Source organism: Aquarana catesbeiana, linkage group LG03 (assembly GCF_042186555.1).
Source record: "Aquarana catesbeiana isolate 2022-GZ linkage group LG03, ASM4218655v1, whole genome shotgun sequence".
NCBI classification, from domain to species: domain Eukaryota; kingdom Metazoa; phylum Chordata; class Amphibia; order Anura; family Ranidae; genus Aquarana; species Aquarana catesbeiana.
Window position 1 is genome coordinate 168,942,814 of NC_133326.1, and position 19,785 is coordinate 168,962,598.

Below are 19,785 nucleotides of genomic sequence, written 5' to 3' on the forward strand. Positions count from 1 at the left end.
TCGGTGTAGCATCCCCTCTTTTCAACATCCTGTAAATATATGGGAACTGAGGAGACCAGTCGATGGAGTTTTGGGAGAGGAAGGTTTTCCCATTCTTGCCTGATATAGTATTGTAACTGCTCAACTTTGCATATTTCACACAGCATCCCAACTTTTTCAGAATTGGGGTTGTAGACCCTAATCTGATTTTTTTAGGGTTTTAATCTGTGTTGTTCAACCCTAATCTGTTCACAGGTAAAAACGTTTTTGGGTAAACCTCTACTTAAAAATAGACATTCCTTAAAACTGTCTTCACCAACTGAATCTGCTATATCAAGCTCAATCCATTGCTTAGCTTAATATGAAAACTATTGTGTATTTTAAGTAAATATTCTGGGCTATTTTGACAGACACTAGACTAGATTTTGACGCAACTGATGATTTTTTATTCTTGCCGTTTTATATTTTGATTATTGTATTTTATATAAAATATATACAGTACAATATACAGTAACTGTATTTTTCAGAGAATGTAATTAGACCCAATATTTACTGACTGTTGCGGTGAACTTATTTAGAAGTATATCTGTACTAAAGAACAAAAATATTGTGGCTCAGTTCTTAGATACGGTGGCTGCATTGGTTTTTATTTTTTCATGGTAAGAACAGTTTTGGCAAATACAAATGCTTTCTCTTGACAGAAAGGCAGTATCTGGAGAAAAATCAATCTTTTCTTTCTTAGTAAATTACTAATCCCACATGTAACCCTAACAGAACCTACATGGCTTGTTGTAACCAAATCTTTAAAGGATAAGTTCACTTTTTAGAATAATAAATGCACATTTTTTTCAGGTAAAAAAAAAAGTGCATTTATTTATTTGGAGCCTGTAAAGCATTGCATCAGTGATCAGCAGATCGATGGTGCCATGCAGGTCTCCAGCAGATCTGCCAGTGTATCTGTGTGCCTGCACATCCTGTATGGGCAAGCAGATACAATCCGACAGGAAAAAAAAAAATCAATGAACTACCAAGGTGCTCTGTCACCCGCTCTCTGCTCTGCCCCTCCAGCATTATTGAGAACTCCAAGCTGAAAGCCACAAAGGATGTTGGGGCTTGCAGTTGATTCACACACACAGCTGTGTGTGAATGAAAGACATGGCCATGTGGGCGTAGTATACTCTGCATTTTTTTTTAGCAAACTTTACTTCCGTGGAACTTCACTCTCTCAGTCAACATGGACTATTTTTAATCCTTATGCTGCTAGAATGTAGTATATTATATTTACTTAGTTTAAACTTTTTTTTTTTACATTTATTTAGCTACTTCCTGGTTTCCATGCCTAGGCAAATGATGTCATACATCCCAGGAGTCGTCAGGAGGGGAGGAGATTTTCTCAGCTAAGCACACCTTCCTGCCTGAGCCAAGGGCAGATGGATTCCATGAAGTAAATGCTACATGATTCATCTGCCTTTACTTAAGATGGCCACTGCCAGAAATGCTAGGGAGTGGTTTTCAATGTGATTACTAAGCAAAATAAAGCGTAGCGACATGGATGGGTGGGAGAGTTTGCTTTGAATATCAAAAATTTATCAAAATAGCGTTTTTGATTTGTGGCGCTCAGATGCAGTGTAGTTCCATTTCAATGACTGTTTAACTGCAGACATGGGATGACAGTCAGGTAGATGAGAAACCCACATCTATGAGTGCCCAAAAACACAGTTGGCTGATCACTGTTGTGATAATTGCCTTGATAGGTCTAAAAACTTATTTCCATTGCTATTGTTAAACCTTAGAAAGCCAGGGTTTGTATAGAGCTGCACGATTCTGGCTAAAATGAGATTTTTTTGCTTAGAATAAAGATCACGATTCTCGTGGCATAACATCTTTCACATTATAAAAAAAACAAAAAAAAAAAAACAAAAAACAACTTTACTGTTTCTTTTTTCTTTTTTTTTTTAAATTCACTGCGCAAACACAGTGTGACATAAAATATTACAACAAACGCCATTTTATTCTCTAGGGTCTCTAAAACATAGACACACATGTATACATCATAATAGTTGTCGCCAATGTTTTTGGATATACTCGTTTATAGAATGAAAAAGAATTTGTTTAAATGCACTAAAACCTCTTTATACCTAAAGTCATCAATGTCCTCGTGTGACACTAGATTTTTCACAACAAGAAAGCCATTTTCCTCATAGAAATGTCTCTGTTCTGTAGTCAGCAGGTTATTATCCAAAGTATATCTGTTAAGAGAAAGTACAGAAGAAACATGAACCTTGTCATTCTTTCAGGATGCAGACAGTAATGCAATACACAAGTGAACAATTGTCCGTTATAATCAACAGTAAAGACGAAAATCTACTCTACAGAAATACAAAGTACTCAGTGTTAAACAGAAAAAAAGCTCATTAAAATATATCTTCTTAATTCAGTCTGTGTTGCCAAAACTAAAGTAATATTTATACAGGTGGCTTCATCAGGATTGTGGTTGACATAAGAAAAAAAAAAAAAAAAAACACCCTTAATTCCAGTTTACTTGTATACAATTCCTACCGGGGAAGTAAAACATAACTGAAAAATTGTATAATCTGCGTTTATACCCCCATGTCCTGCAAACTGAAAACTGACTGACTGCTTACATATATACCGTATTTATCAGCATATAACACGCACTTTTTTCCCCTTAAAAGCAGGGGAAAATCGCGGGTGCGTGTTATACACCGATCCCCTGTGATCCCCCGCTGACTGTGAGCAGAGCGATCGCCGGCCGCCGATATACATAGATAGCGGAGTTTGAAAATGGCGCTGCCGGCGCCGAGATACATAGCCGTGATTTGCGGCGGCTCTCGGACACTTTCGGCTTCACTCACCGGATGGGCATGACTGAGCGAGGGAGCGCCGCCCATATACAGACAGCCGAGTGTACTCGGCTAGGTTCGGCTAGCTCCGCTCACAGTCACGCCCAGTCCCGCCCTATGATGGACACAGGGACTGGGCGCGACTCGGCTATGTGTATATGGGCGGCGCTCGCTCCGCTCAGTCACATACAGGGGTTCTTCCAAAGAAGTGGGGTTCTTTAAATAAGTGGCACTTCTGCTCTTGTACTTCAGCGATTTGCACAAATCAAACTACAACAGACTGCAGGTGACCCCATTTTCAAACTATCTCATGTTCCTCTCTGAAACATGCACTCTTTACCTATCCTCCTTTTCACAATTGCTGCCTCTCTCCTCAAACTCTTTTCTTCACCCCTCTGCTCCACCCCACAATCTGTACATATCACCCTCACGTCTCCTCTCCCCCTATTACTGCACTCATCACCTCTTTCTAACTCTAAGCCCACTTGCTAACAAACCCCCCCAGGATACTGAAGCATGTCCCCTCATACAAATCCTATTCTCATACTACCTCCCTTACTCTTCTGCTTCTTCTAATCGCTGGAGATATTTCCCCAAACCCTGGGCTTCCCTTATTTAACTGTACCCAACACACCCATCATCACCCTACACCCTCTGACAGTAGTCGCAATCTACGCAATTTAGTCTCCATTCCTCTTCTTCCCAACGCCAGTCTCCCTCTCTCCTGCGCCCTCTGGAACGCCCGCTCTGTCTGCAACAAACTCACTGCTGTTCATGACCTCTGTCACTAATTCCTTTAATCCACTTGCTCTCACCGAAACCTGGCTCCACGAACATGACACCCCTTCTCCTGCTTCCCTCTCCCAGGGTGGCCTTCACTGGACTCACTCCCCTAGGCCTAATGGACGCAAGGGAGGTGGAGTGGGATTCCTCCTATCCCCCCAGAGCACCTTCCAGGTTATTCACTCTCCTCCCTCTTTTTCCCTCTCATCATTCGAAGCCCACTGTATATGTCTATTCTCTCCTACTTCCCTAAGAATTGCTGTGATCTACCGGCCCCCTGGACCATTATCGACTTTCCTTGATGCCTGGCTACCCTACTTTCTCTCTTCGGAAATTCCCACAATCCTTCTCGGTGATTTCAACATCCCTGCTAATACACACACTCCTGCTACTTCTAAACTTCTTAGTCTAACCTCTTCATTTGACCTAAAGCAATGGGTCCCCCTGTCTTCCACCACCTTTCCCTCCAATCGCCTAACCATCACCCGTAGAAACTTTCGCAACTTCAACTCCTCTCCTCTATTGTGCTACTGACCACCTCTATGACAAAATCTCTCCCCTGTCCTGCCCCAACCAAGCCACGTTCATCTACAATAAATCCCTGTCCTCCACCCTGGACAAGCTCGCTCCCCTCACTATACGCAGAATCAGGCCTCGACCCCTACAACCCTGGCAAACAGATGACACTAAAATTCTCAAAAACGTAGTCGCGCTTTTGAGCGTCTGTGGCACAAGACTAAGTCTCTCAAAAACTTCAACCAATACAAATCTGCCCTCCAAAATACTATTCTTTCCTCCACACTGCCAAGCAAACCTATTTTACAACTCTTATTAACACCTTCTCATCCAGTCCCCGTAAACTCTTCTCTACCTTCAACGCTCTACTTGGTCCTCCACCCACTGACTTACTCACTGCCCAGGAGATCGCTAATCACTTCAAAAACAAGATTGATACAATCCGTGATGAAATCTCCACTCTACAGGTATCTCCCCTAGCTAAGACCCCATGTCAACAGGCACAACTGACACTCCCCCTATTCAAATCTGCTACTACAGATGAAGTTGCTAAACCCCTTTCTATCACCCACCTAACCACCTGTCTCCTGGACCCTATTCCCTCTCAAATGCTATGGTCGCCCTCTGACCCCATCCTACACTCTCTAACCCACATCTTCAATCTCTCCCTCACCTCTGGCATCTTCCCCAATGCTCTAAAACATGCACTGGTCACTCCCATACTAAAAAAACCGTCCTTGGACCATACCAATCTTAACAACCTACGCCCTATCTCCTTGCTCCCCTTTTCCTCTAAACTACTTGAGCGCCTGGTTTACAACCGAGTGACCACCTCATGTCAGGTCACCTAGAGGCTGGGTGACAGATGCACACTGTTGGGATCAGGAGTGCACCGCAAGGTAGTGGACCCTATGGCTGACTGCTGCGGATTGAACCCTGGGAGGTTCAGGAAGCAGGTCTACTGGATCACTGACACAGATCCCACTGGGAGCTAGAGCATAGATTCCCCAGGGCGCGGAGTCTAAGAGCCAGCAGGTGTTCACCAGAGCCTTTAATGGTAAGGATGGACTGCGCTGCAGTCTGGCTCCAGGTCGCGGCCCCCGTGGGTCTCACAGCTCACGCTAGACTACAGGAGAAGAGGAAGGAGGCAGCAGGCTGGAACAACAAGGAAAGTAAGGGACAAGCCAAGGTCAGGGCCACAAGCAGACAAGGACAACAGAGTACACGCCAAGGTTCAAGGTTACAGGCAAACAGGGATGGTCGGGAACACGCCAAAGGTCAGGGTCACGAGCAGACAGGAATAGTTAAGAACAGGCCAAAGTTGGTAACAGGAATCAGATGAAGGAAACACAGCAAGTACACACAGAGGCTAACACACAATAGTTGATTAGTACTGCTGGCTTGCAGTGCACAGGTTAATATAGGGTTCCCTGATAGGGCCTGGGGTGGGGCCATGCTTAGAGGAGAGGTTACAAAAGCAGTCAGGTGAGGGTCAGCTGGTCTCTAGAGATGAACACATGGAGACAGGTATGCTGATCGACAAAATCTATTGCATAACCATGACACCTCATTAAAAATAACCTTCTTGATCCCCTTCAATCTGGATTTCGCCCTCAACACTCCACAGAAACTGCTCTTTTAAAACTCACAAATGACCTACTAACTGCAAAAACCAATGGACACTATTCTGTACTCCTACTTCTGGATCTGTCAGCTGCCCTTGACACGGTTGACCACCCCCTCCTCCTCAAAAAACTTTACTCCCTCGGTCTCCGTGACTGTGCTCTTCAGTGGCTCTCATCCTACCTATCCCAACGCACCTTCAGTGTCCCTTACAATTCTACTTCCTCCACTCCTCTTGCCTTCTCTGTCGGGGTCCCCCAAGGTTCTGTTCTTGGACCTCTTTTATTTCCAATCTACACCTCTTCCCTGGGTCAGCTGATAGACTCTCACGGCTTTCAATATCATTTCTATGCTGATGACACACAAATCTATCTCTCCACCGCTCAACTCACTCCATCAGTCTCCTCACGCATCACTTACTAACCGACATATCTGTATGGATGTCACACCACTTCCTCAAACTCAACTTGTCCAAAACCGAGCTTATAATATTTCCTCCCCCACGTGCCTCTTCCCCTGACTTCTCTGTCAAGAGCAATGGCAAAACCATCCACCCGTCCCCACGTCAGGGTGCTTGGCGTTATCCTGGACTCTGAACTCTCCTTTCGGCCCTACATCCAATCACTTTCCAAAGCTTGCCGCCTCAACCTCTGCAACATCTCTAAACTACGTCCCTTTCTAACCAATGAAACCACAAAGCTCCTGATTCACTCCCTGGTTATCTCTCGCCTCGACTACTGCAACTCCCTCCTCATTGGCTTACCTTTAAATAGACTATCCCCCCTTCAGTCCATCATGAATGCGGTTGCCAGACTCATCCACCTTACAAACCGCTCAGTGTCTGCTACCCCTCTCTGCCAATCCCTCCATTGGCTACCACTCACCCAACAAATTAAATTCAAAATACTAACAATAAGTTACAAAGCCATCCACAACTCTGCCCCCAGCTACATCACTAACCTAGTCTCAAAATACCAACCTAATCGCCATCTCCGTTCCTCCCAAGACCTCCGGCTCTCTAGCTCCCTCATCACCTCCTCCCATATGCGCCTCCAGGATTTCTCCTGAGCCTCGCCCATCCTCTGAAATTCCCTACCCCAATCTGTCAGACTGTCTCCAAATTTATCCACTTTTAGGCGATCCCTGAAAACTTTCCTCTTCAGAGAAGCCTATCCTGCCTCCATCTAACAACTGCACTATTTTTTCCATTAGCTCATCCCCCACAGCTATTACCCTTTTGTATAACTTGACCCTCCCTCCTAGATTGTAAGCTCTAACGAGCAGGGCCCTCTGATTCCTCCTGTATTTAATTGTATTTGTACTGTCTGCCCTAATGTTGTAAAGCGCTGCGTAAACTGTCGGCGCTACATAAATCCTGTATAATAATAATAATAATAATAATAAAATTGTCTAAGTAACGTATTACCAACAACTTCATTTGAGGTTAGCATGTCCTCTGTATTAGCTCCCTAGAGATCAGTATGCAGTGCTTGCTGTTGTACAACCTTAGCTGTTCACAAGACTTCCATGTCTGGAAATTGTGGAGCACACGGACAAGGGTCAAACTGTCCTCCCAGAAAGACTTGCAGACTCTTAATGTAAACGTGCAGCTTTTCTCAATGGTGACGGCTTCATAATTTATGCTGCCTACAAACTAGGTGGCATATATAAAAGTTATCCCAAAATGTTGTGCTCAGTATGCAAAACAATGACCTATGCTAATGCACAGGTCACATGGTTAGAGTGGGGAAATCATTTTTAGCATTTTATTTTTCAAGCAAAATCAACAAAAGTAAGCCAAGCACCGCTGTTTGGCATTTTCCATGTTTACTTTAAAACTGATGGTGATCCTCACCAGTCTTTCTTCCTCCTCCGATACCTTAATCATCTAGGATTAAGACCATACTTTGGGTGAAATGTGTAGGATTGGAGGAAGGAGCATGGTGGGGATTAGGCAGTTCACCAATTCCCATGTTGGCATGTCAGCCTCAGAGAACAATAAGAGCCAGAGAGCTTTGAATGGTATGGGATTCTCTATTTTACACTGTGATGCTTCTGGGAGCTTTCAACTATAGTTAAAATATAAATTAAAAAGTCACTTGAAAGCACTATATTGGGCACACATTAAAGCCCAACAATGTTGTTTGGGTCTGGTTAAAGTGGGAATAGGTTATACCATACAGTACGTCATATTTTTATTGCCACCTGTGTCCCTGTTGGGGAGATTTCACATCATGTTCTGCCCTGGTACCACACAAAATTTTAAGAGAATCTCCCTAACAAAGAAAAAAGGCAACAATAAAACCCTGATACAGCTTATAACGTTTCCCCATTCTGCATTTAAAAAACTTCCTTTATTATGGTCTGTGCCCCTGTTGGATGCCCATTTCCTTTTTTAGGCTTGGTTCACATTTATGCACGTCGGGAAAAGCGAAAAAAAGGGTCATGGAAATCTCATAGAATATCATTCTATATGCTTAAGGCCCAGTTCACACTGGTGCAATGCCAGACATCGCATGTGATTCGCAGCGCACTGCTGTTCACATCACATGTAATGTCTGTGCGATGCGATTTCAGCCATACAGATAGTATGGCTGATATTGTACTGCATTCGGTCCAAACATGCACAGGACCCTTTTTTTTGTTCGGACCAGAATCGGATCGCATGGCTGTTTACACCTGTGCGATCCGATTCATGTCCGAACTGTCAGTTCGCAGTGCGATATGCAAGCTGAACTGGGGGTATCGTTAATGCATTGACACTCCCCAGCAGTTCGCATATGACAGTGTGAACTGCCATGCGAGTCGGTGCGATGCGGGAACCCGCAGTGGATTCGCAGGGTTCTCGCATCGCACAAGTGTGAACTGGGCCTAAGACCAAACTCTCATGGATAATGGTCAATGAGAAACTCTTAGTCATCCTCATTGATAAAATACCCCAGTTTGAAGAGATATGGGAACCCTGGATTCACCCATCTTTCAGGAAACACCTAGAGTTTGAAAGCATTCCTGGAACCTTGGCATTGAGTTTTTCCATTGCACAGAATACTCTACATACTCTCTTCCTTTTTGTCAATTCCCATCCTTCTTGGAAGTGATGTTTTTTTATCCCCGGACTAGCTATTTGGGAAATGACCTGACGAGTCGAGAAAATTTACTATCAAGGGGGTGTAGAAGCAATGTCTCTTTATATGTCATTTACTATTTTGAATCATACCGTTGCCCGAATATGCTTGATAATGACTTTTTCAACCATTTATAGTTGTTTTGCATGTATCATCTAAATTCGGCCAATAAAAATTATTGGAAACTACAAAAAACTGTGCACTTTTATGACACATACAGAAATGTCCTGCTCTTTAACAGATGCACAGAGCTGCCAATAATTCTTAATGGCACGCCCATGCATTGGCGACCGCATGTTTTTCGCCTGCTCCAAACCACATGGTGCATCACAATTTTACAAAAGAATCAGGGACTTTTTCCCCTGCGTTTCCCTGGGTAGTGAAAGCACATTGAAATGAGTGGGCTGCCCTACACATGCAAGCCAAGGTGGACCAATACTGCATCTGTCACCTGCTGCCTCTAAGACCTGAGAACCAAGCACTCAGACTGCTGATTGCTCGGTTCTCAGGTCTTCAGTGAGCAGAGTCACCGGCTCTCTGCTCCTCCAGCACTCAATGCAGTGCTGGGCTGTGCAGGGGCAGGAACGGTTGGGTCAGGCTCTCAGTGGCGGGCCCAGATGCTGAGCAAGCACCCTGTCCAGGCATCTGCGTGGATCCCTGGGGGATCTCTCCAGAATCTGGACCAGCTAAGTGACATTGCTTTAGCCCCATTGGCTAAATATGGGTCACAGGAGTGCAGAACGAAGTGCACTCCTGTGGCTCACAACAAAAGTAGGACCAAAAGAGCTATGGCCCTACTTTTAATGGGCTATTTATTTATATCTTGCTATTTTTGGCCGAATCATGCCTAAATTGCTCATTACTATGCATTTTCTAACTTCTGTACACATACAGTTGATACTGAGGAGTACATATGGGTGTCAGGATTGCACTCCCCCCCCCCCCCCAGTTTTATTAGGACTGCACATTTATTATAAAAATACATATATGTTTTCCTCTATGGGACTTTTTTTTATAGATTACTGTTAGTTTATATATTGCAATTTGTATGATTGTCCCTCAAATTTATTTTTTTTTTAAGTTCCCTGTTAATACCTGATGGATAATCTAGAACCAAAAAAACCTGTTTACATAAAAAAAAAAAAAATGGATCTCTTGAAGATAAACTCAATCCCTTTTTGGATTCAGACTGCAAACATACTTACTGAAATCTTGTTGGATGACTGACAGTTGAAACCTGTCCTGATACAGGAACAGCAGTCTGAAATTTTATGTAAGGAAAAAAAACACACACACACACACACACACACACAACACAATTTGCTTGCAAACAATGCATGGCATAGCTACTGTTAAATGAAAAATAAGACGGGATCCAGGGATACCCCTAGAGCCGATCTTAGCTGTTCCACTGCAGTGCTGCCCTATTGAAAATGTGATTTGTGCATATCAGGTGTTCCCATCTAACAGGGCAAAGCCCATATATTACATGCATGTCAATGCTTACTGTACCACTGAGTTATGTTATAAACATCTCTAAAGTCATGTGGCAAATATCTTGAGATATCAGTGGTAATTATAGCATGAAAGCAGCTGTATTATTCAGAGATCACAGGTCTGTACAAAGAGCTATGAAGACTCCAGATTTAAGTAAAATAGTCAAAAATATGTACAGAGATGTATGAACATAACCTTATCCATGCAAGTAATCATTCATTATGCTGGTCATATACTGTGTGTATCAATCCGATAATAAATGTTTCAATATTCAGATTCAAGCTAGCCATCATCAGTAATTTGTTTTCAACCAATCCTGAAATTTGCGTTTCATTAAATGAACTTTCAAAAAAAAATCTGATTTCAATTAAGATGCATTGATTGAACAGTTGCATCAAATATATATGTAGGTATGGCCTGTATTAGGCCTGACCCATTAAAATATCTGTTAACTGTTAATCCCAACCATGACACTACCTGCCTGGAGTTTGCATGTTCTCCCTGTGCCTGTGTGGGTTTCCTCCGGGTACTCCGGTTTCCTCCCGCACTCCAAAGACATGCTGGTAGGTTAATTGGATCCTGTCTAAATTGTCCCTAGTATGTATGAATGTGAGTTAGGGACCTTAGATTGTAAGCTCCTTGAGGGTTAGGGACTGATGTGAATGTACAATGTATATGTAAAGCGCTGCGTAAATTGACGGCGCTATAAGTAACTGAATTAAAAAAAAAAAAATAGCAAAACTGAGCAATTTCATAAACTATACCCAAGTTTACCATTTATTTTTAGTACTGACTTGAATTAAACACAAGTGCTGTTGTCCAGTGTCAGTTTTGCGTTGGTATAATGGGAGAAAGGCAACACTCTCACTGGCCCTCCACCTATGCAGATACCAGCCTGAAAGTGTGGTATGCTTAGATGATATCTCTGGGGAAGAGCTCCCATGCTAGTGGTACCAGTTGAAAAAAATAAAAGCAGTGTAAGCCCTTGCATTTTTCCTGTAGTCATGTTATAATGCACAAGCAGATAAAAGTAGGGAAGGTTTAAAACCCCTGTCATTTTATTGTTCGCCCTCAAAACAACTGTGAAATTTTGGATTTCCCATCACTTTCTGTCTAGGTGATAACGATCACCAGGACAAATTGAAAGGGTGAAGGCAACCAAAAGAGGCGTTCTAATCCTTCCCCATCCTATACAACACCTAAAAAATAGCTATATATAGGGCTTGACAAACCCCAGGTCGCCATGGTGACCAGAAGTTTGGTGCTGGCTCCTAGGGTGCTACCCCAATTCTCCCCACACGTCCCCCCCACTATGCATCTCGGGCTCCGCTTGCCCATCTGTGGGACGGGGCCTCTCTCCACCCCTTCTAGTTGTTATCACATGTAAATTTCCGGGTCCCCGTTCACAGTTTCCATGGCCGTCAAAGAATGTGATGCAGTGCGATGTGCATTGCATTACATTCACTGGAGCTCTAAAGAAAAAGGAACAGAGGGCTTATATTCACAGAAGCACAGGAGAGACGTGCAGGGTCTTTTAGACCTTGAATGTCTCATTAAAGAAAACCTATCACCAAAAAATAAATAAATAAACTCACATAAAAAAGGGACTTTGTCCCCTATGTAATGGAATTTTTTTCAAATTGTCAAAAATGTAAGTTACACCTAAGCACAACCCCCCCCCCCCCCCCCAAAAAAAAAAAAACCCCACAACATTTCAGTATAAAAAAAAAAAAAAAACAAAACAAAACACAATGTTGGTTCATTTTAGGGAGCACAAAAAAAGCAATAACTTACCCAATTGTTTAGTAAAATAAAAAAGCTGCACCAAGTAAATAGATACCCAACACGCTAAACCTTAAACCTGTCAGTACCATATTAAAAAAAAAAAAAAAAAAAAAAAAAAAAAAAGGGAGCCCCCCCCCCTGTTTATATGCACAACGTACGTGGCAGGGCAGGGGTGCCTGAAAACGTTGATTGCGATACACGTTACGTATTGCCACGCATGCCGGAATGAGAGCAATAATTCTACCACCAGATCTCCGTAACGCTAAAGTCATGACCTAAGGGGGGCTTTAAAAGTGTTGCCTATGGAAAATATATGGTACTGACAGGTTTAAGGTTTAGCATGATGGGTATCTATTTACTTGGTGTAGCTTTTATATTTTACCAAACAATTGGGTAATTTATTGCTTTTTTGTGCTCCCTAAAATGAACCAACAATGTGTTTTTTTTACTGAAATGTTGTGTTTCCTAGGCCTTTGCTATAATATTGTGCGACATAAAAATTTGGAACTACCACCATTTTATTCTCTAGGGCAGTGATGGCAAACCTTGGCACCCCAGATGTTCTGGAACTACATTTCCCATGATGCTCATGCACTCTGCAGTGTAGTTGAGCATCATGGGTGTAGTTCCAAAACATCTGGTGTGCCAAGGTTCGCCATCACTGCTCTAGGGTGTCTGGCTCCTAGATTAAAAGCAAATTTGTCAAGCCCTGGCTATACATACACTTTAAAAATAACAGTTTCCTGCCAACCATGCAAATTCAACTTTAGTGCTTTCTCAGTCATTGACCTTTATTAACTGTGCAGATAAGGTTCTCTGACAGTCTAATTTTCCTGATGTGTATGCTGGTTATTGATAAGTGGCTCAAAGTTTAAATCTGAAGCCAAAAGAAAGCAGGCAGCTTGCATTTTTTTTTTTTTTTTTTTTTTTTTTTAGAGTTCAGTCATGGTAGCCTCTGTATTTGTTTAAGTACAGCATTTCTTAATTGCATCAACTGTGAGATGTAGTCTTATAATAAGAAGCAAACTTTAGGCAACTGATCGTGAGAAAAAAAAAAACAGTAAGACCAGGGCTGAAGATAGGAGAGATGTGCGAGTGCGAGGAGGAGGCCAGGCGCTGTGTAATACAATGAGCTTACATAAGAGGTTTTTTTTTAATCCCTGTAATGTTTTATTGTTGGTTGTGGCTAAATAGTCAAAAGCAATTTTTTTAATAGAATTCTATGGTCACAGCATACACTTCGATTTTATAACATCAGCGTTGTAATAACAATACAAACAATAGTTATTTTTGACAATCCAATGTAAGCTATGAAAAATATCCTCAGGTTGTAACTGCTGCTCATCTCCTGGGCATCATTCCCCACGGCTTTCTGGGATCCCTTTACACTTTGCAGCCTCTCCTCTGCTGTTTACTTTAAATTTCTAAGGACTACATATCCCATGGTACCTTGCTGCCTGCAAGCAGTGTTTCCTGTACCGACTACACCTCCTGAAGCTCCTCGTAGTTCAGAAGGCAGGCTCTGGGAATTCTGCGACACAGCAGTGCCTAGCCACAGGGCGTAGTGAATACATGTCATAGAATGCAAGGAAGTAAACGTGTGGGGATCTTAAAAGATGACAAACGTCAATTTACATTTTTGTTGTGATAATTTTGTTTTACAGACCAGGTGGGTGTAAAAAATAACCTGTTTTGGGTGCCCAATTTGCCAAGTATGTTTTATTCATCTTATTAAAATACGAGCGAGAGATAGAGCGAGGCGTTAGTATGGTGCTTTTGACAGCCGATTCCGATTTTTTCATCCGTCAAAAGCTGGATGTGCAGACTAACATTTTTATCGTACGTGAACTCAACGTCTGATTTTTGTTTAATCAGTACAGTTTTCGTCCAAAATAAAACCTAAGAGCAAGACTACGCATGCTTGGAAACTAAAGAATACATACAAAACTAGTTGTATTCTATCGTATGAGAATTTTCGTATGGTGAGTAACCTCTTCACTTTCAAAATGAGACTAGCATGCAAAAACGGACAAACGGTCGTCCAAAAATCTGATCGTGTGTACGAGGCTTTACTGAAACCCCAATTCCTCAGACAAAATACATTAAAAAGAAAACTTACTGGCTATGAGAATGATCAACATGCAAACAATCTAGAGGTAATATAGCCTTTGTTTCAAGACAACAAATAGTAATAGTTTAAAAAATGGTTCAACTGTTTTAAACAGAGTTGCAGTAGAATGTAGACACTAGATGAGATTTAGAAAAAAAAATGTAAATTGGGTTTATATATTTATGAATGTGGCAAATATTCACTGAAGGGTATAATGTTTGGGGATTCTAAATAATTTTCTAGCAAAAAAACTGTTTTTAACGTGTAAAACAACACATCTCAAAAAGAGGCTCGGTCCTTAATTGGTTAAATTAAATGCTCCCCTTATTAACCCTTAGCCCTAATTAACTCCTTTTTCTCCTTGTCCATTCAATTATAATTTTTCTTGTTTGTTTCTATTTTGATAACTAATAATATATAAACTTTTTTTTGTTTGTGTTTGCTTTGTTGGTTAATATTTTTACACTTAGGGCCCTTTCAAACTGGCGCGGTTTGCAGGCACTATTGCGCTAGTAATAGCGCCTGCAAACAGACCCGAAAGTGCTGCTGCTTTGTCCCGAGGGCTTTCACACTGGAGCGGTGTGCTGGCAGGACAGGAAAAAAAGTCCTGTCAGCAGCATCTTTGGAACTGGGAAGGAGCGGTGTATACACCACTCCTTCCCCGCTCCTGCCCACTGAAATCAATGGGACAGCGTGGCTATATTTGCAGAGGCGCTTTGCAGTGTTTTTTAACCCTTTCTTGGCCGCTAGCGGGGGGTAAAACCGCCCCCGCTAGCGGCCAAATACCGACAGTAAAGCCGCAGAATACCGAAAACCGCCGACGCTGCCCCCGTGTGAAAGAGGCTATTTACACATCACATTGAAATTGAAAAAAATCCAATTAATTTGTAATGCTTGGTACCAGAATCATAATTTTACTGTGCAGTAACACTATTTATATTTAAACTAAAGCTGTTCAAAAAAAAAAAAAAAGAAAAAAGAAAAAAGCACGTTTTGTTAAGTTTTGTTACATTTTAATTCCTAAGGACTGCGAAAACAAATAATTGTTGCAAGACGATATTCATGAAAAGAAAGCCTTATTTGTACTTAAAAGAACAATATATGTATTACATTGTTATGTTAACCGCTTAGCGACTGCACTACACAGATATACTGCAGCAGGGCGGCCGCTCTGTGCCAGATCACGTACCTAGTACATGATCTGACTCTTCTGTGTCTGGGGCGCGATGTCCGCAGGGACCCTCTGATCATTCAGAACGGCGGTCTGCCTATGTAAACAAGGCAGACCGCAGTTCTGTTAGAGGGGAATGAGCTGACCCCGTGTTCCTTCTAAGCAGGAACATGGATCTTTACATTCCCCATTCAAAGCACCCCCCCCCCCCCAACAGTTAGTAATCACTCCCAGGGAACACATTTAGCCCTTTGATCGCCCCTGATGTTAACCCCTTCCCAGCCAGTGTCATTAGTACAGTAACCGTGTGTGTATATATATATTTTTTAGCACTGATCACTGTAATAATGTCACAGGTCCCCAAAAAGTGTCAAGTGTCAGTTAGGTGTCCGATTTGTCTGCCGCAATGTCGCAGTCCCGCTATAAGTCGCTGATCACCGCCAAAAAAAAAAAAAAATACGCCATAGTTTGTAGACACTAACTTTTGCGCAAACCAATCAATATGCACTTATTGGGATTTTATTTTACCAAAAATATGTAGCAGAATACATATTGGCCTAAATTGATGAAGAAATTAGATTTTTTACTGGGAATGTTTTATAGCAGAAAGTAAAAAAGTGTTTTCAAAATTGTCTGTTTTTTGGTATATAGCACAAAAAATATAAAACCGCAGGGGTGATCAAATACCACCAAATCCCACCTATTTGTGGGAAAGAGGACATAAATTTTATTTTTTAGGTATAGCGTTGCACGACTGGGCAACTGTCAGCGAGGCTGGGTTCACACCTATGCAAATTGGATGTGGGTTTCTTCGCATAGCAGGAGATTGTGAGTGACTCTCTGTGGAGCCCATTCACACATCTTTGTAGAGGCCCCCGGTGCGAATTGCACAGAAGCCCTTTGTGTCTTTTCGTCCTTTTCAGATCCGAATTCAGCCAAAAATTTGGGCTGAAATCGAACCTGAAACTGTGAATGGAGACGCACCGGACTCCTGCGTGTTAGAGTGAACCCAGCCTTACAGTAACGCAGTACAGGATCGCTAAAAATGGCCTGGTCATGAAGGGGGGTAAACCTTCCGGAGCTGAAATGGTTAAGTAATGACAACGTTATCGCTGACAGGTCCATATCAAAAATGTAAGTTGAGTTGATTATGGAAGGTTTTTTTTAACCTAATGCAGAGAATGCATGAAGGTTTATAAGAAGAAAAAAAAAAAGAAAACACCTTTAGCCTTTACAAAATCTTTAACCTAAATTTCGGCACAAAGGAGGGTGATATCACAAAACTTCCGGCGAGTTCCTGCCTAACACCGAGTATCCCAAATCTCAAGAGAAGATGTTCAGGTACAGTGCAGGAGCACCTTTTCATAAGAATTGAAATATTGCATTCACAGGGATCTTGCAGGAAGGTTCATAATATCCCCCCTACAGCAGGTGGAAGCCATGGATAAAATGAAAAGATTTACTAACTTTTTCTCTGCAATTTTCTTTTCAATTCATAGCAGCAATTAAGGTTTGGGGGCCCTGATGTAAGCAGAACTCACTTAAAGGCTACACATACACAAAAGTCAATTAGTCATCTGTGGATTGACTTCACTCCTTGTGCTCCACTGGAAATGGTGTCCTTAAGATCTGCAATCTGCAGAAGCAGTCAAGAAGCTTAGACCTACAGTAGTGCTGAACTTTCTTATTAGACAATCCAGCAAAACATTGCACACCCCGAGGCTGGGTTCACAGTGGTGCACTGTGCGAGATCGCACAAGTGTGAACCGGGACTGAAACATGAAAAATGCCCTATATTAACCACTTCCCGCCTGGCCCATAGCAGATGACGACCGGGCGGTGGTTCAGTTATCCTGATTGGGCGTCATATGACGTCCAGCAGGATAACATGCCGCCGTGCGCCCCCCGGGGGCGCGCATCGCGGCGATCGGTGGAGCGGTGTGTCAGCCTGACACACCGCTCCACCGATCTTGGTAAAGAGCCTCCGGCGGAGGCTCTTTACCATGTGATCAGCCGTGTCCAATCACGGCTGATCACGCTGTCAATGGGAAGAGCCGTTGATCGGCTTTTCCTCACTCGTGTCTGACAGACGCGAGTAGAGGAGAGCCGATCGGTGGTTCTCCTGACAGAGGGGGTCTGCGCTGATTGTTTATCAGCGCAGCCCCCCTCAGATCACCACACTGGACCACCAGGGATCGCCACTAGGACCACCAGGGAAGGGGCAACACGTGGATGGCCAGGTATGTACCCCATGGCCATCCACATGTGCCCAATCTGTGCCAATCAGTGCCCACAAATGGGCACTGATTGGCACCGTTATGTTCCAGATCTGCCCAGCAATGCCCCCAATATGTTTTATCAGTGCCACCTGTCATTGCCCATCAGTGCCACCCATAAGTACCCATCAGTGCCACCCATATGTACCGGTGCCACCTATGAGTGCCCATCGGTGCCACCTATGAGTGCCCATCGGTGCCACCTATGAGTGCCCATCGGTGCCACCTAATCAGTGCCACCTCATCGGTGCCCATCAGTGCCGCCGTATCAGTGCAGCCATATCAGTGCCCGTCATTGAAGGAGAAAACGCACTTATTTACAAAAAATTTTAACAGAAACAAAGAAAAACTTGTTTTTTTTCAAAATTTTCGGTCTTTTTTTATTTGTTGCGCAAAGAATAAAAACCGCCGAGGTAATCAAATACCACCAAAAGAAAGCTCTATTTGTGGGAACAAAATGATAAAAAATTTGTTTGGGTACAGTGTAGCATGACCGCGCAATTGTCATTCAAATTGCGACAGCTCTGAAAGCTGAAAATTGGCCTGGGCGGGAAGGTGTCTAAGTGCCTGGTATTGAAGTGGTTAATTGTTCATTTGTAGAAAAAAAAAATTATGTAAAAATAAGTATATAAAACAGAATAAAATAATGGCTTTCAAATGCATTTATTTTGTATGTAAAAAGTATTCGAATTTTGTCCTATCTTCCATAACCTTTTTTTTTTTTTCTTCACAATAACACCACCACACTAAGACCCCTTTCACACTGGAGGCGTCTTTCAGGCGCTACAGCGCTAAAAATAGTACCTGCATAGCGCCTGAAAAAAGGCTCAGCTGCAAACCCAGCGTAAAAGCCAGAGTGCTGTCACACTGGGGCACTGCGCTGGCATGGCGTCACAAAAAGTTCTGCCAGCAGCTTCTTTGCAGCGGTGGAGGAGCGGTGAATACACCGCTCCTGCCCATTGAAAACAGGATTTAACCCCTTTTCGGACGCTAGCGGGGGGTTAAAACCGCCTCGATAATGGCCGAATAGCGACGCTAAAAGGCGCTAAAAATATCACCGCTTTACCGCTGACACCCGGGGCGGCTCAGTGTGAAAGGGGTCTTAACCAGATAATGATGGATACCAGATTTATGTTCTCAGGTGGAAACTTCTCTAAGACCCCTTTCACACCGAGCCGCCCCGGGCGTCAGCGGTAAAGCAGCGATATTTTTAGCGTCCCTTTACCGCAGTTTTAGCTGCGCTATTTGGCCGCTAGCAGGGCGGTTTTAACCCCCCGTTAGCGGCCAAAAAGGGGTTAAATCCACCCGCAAAACGCCACTGCAGCGGCGCTTGCCGGGGGTATGGCGGTGCTGCCCCAGTGTTTTCAATGGGCATGAGCGATGTATTCACCGCTCCTACACCACTGCAAAGAAGCTGCTGGCAGGACTTTTTGTAACACCCTGCCAGCGCAGCGCCCCAGTGTGAAAGCACTCGGGCTTTCACACTGGGTTTGCAGCTGAGGCTTTTTTCAGGGCTATTGTTAGCGCTGTAGAGCCTGGAAAACGCCTCCAGTGTGAGAGGGGTTTAAAGTTCATTACCTTCCTAGTAAATCAGATTCTTTATAGGAACCCTGTCTGGAGAGAAATAAATGGACTTCATAGACCTCTACTAGTTGTTTGGGCATTATATACGGAACCCCTGACTTTGGTATTTTGAGTTACTAACCAAAAACACAACAGGTCTGCAACAGTCTACTCTACACCTCCCCCCCCCCCCCCTTTTCCATCATAGGTTTCCTATAGAACTATATGTAAGCAGGAAGCTAGGAGATTAATTTTACCACTCTGCTCAGTTTGAAACTCCCTAAATGTAACCACTTTAGCTGGAAGCAACTGAAATGCAACAAACAGAATTAATGTACTTTTATTTACTCAACCCCAAAAGGAATTGTATAGCTTTGGAATGTAAAAGCATGCTCTTGCCCTGGGTTTTTCTTTATAAGAGACAACACTATATAAACATAACCAATAGTAACGTTTTTAAGAGTGCCTTGATTATTGTTAGTCCATTAAAAAA

At 42.9% G+C, this 19,785-nt stretch overlaps 1 protein-coding gene across 1 annotated transcript in view; it reads right to left on the reverse strand.

The window, feature by feature from the left end:
• The window catches only part of PHYH (phytanoyl-CoA 2-hydroxylase), a 61,657-nt gene that overhangs the window by 25,142 nt on the left and 16,730 nt on the right, over nt 1–19,785 (reverse strand). The window contains exons 2-3 of the mRNA XM_073619511.1: nt 10,096–10,151; nt 2,118–2,228 (exon numbers count right to left, since the gene is read on the reverse strand). Coding sequence (XP_073475612.1) covers nt 2,118–2,228; nt 10,096–10,151 — 167 coding nt within the window. The remainder of the gene's footprint in view (nt 1–2,117; nt 2,229–10,095; nt 10,152–19,785) is intronic.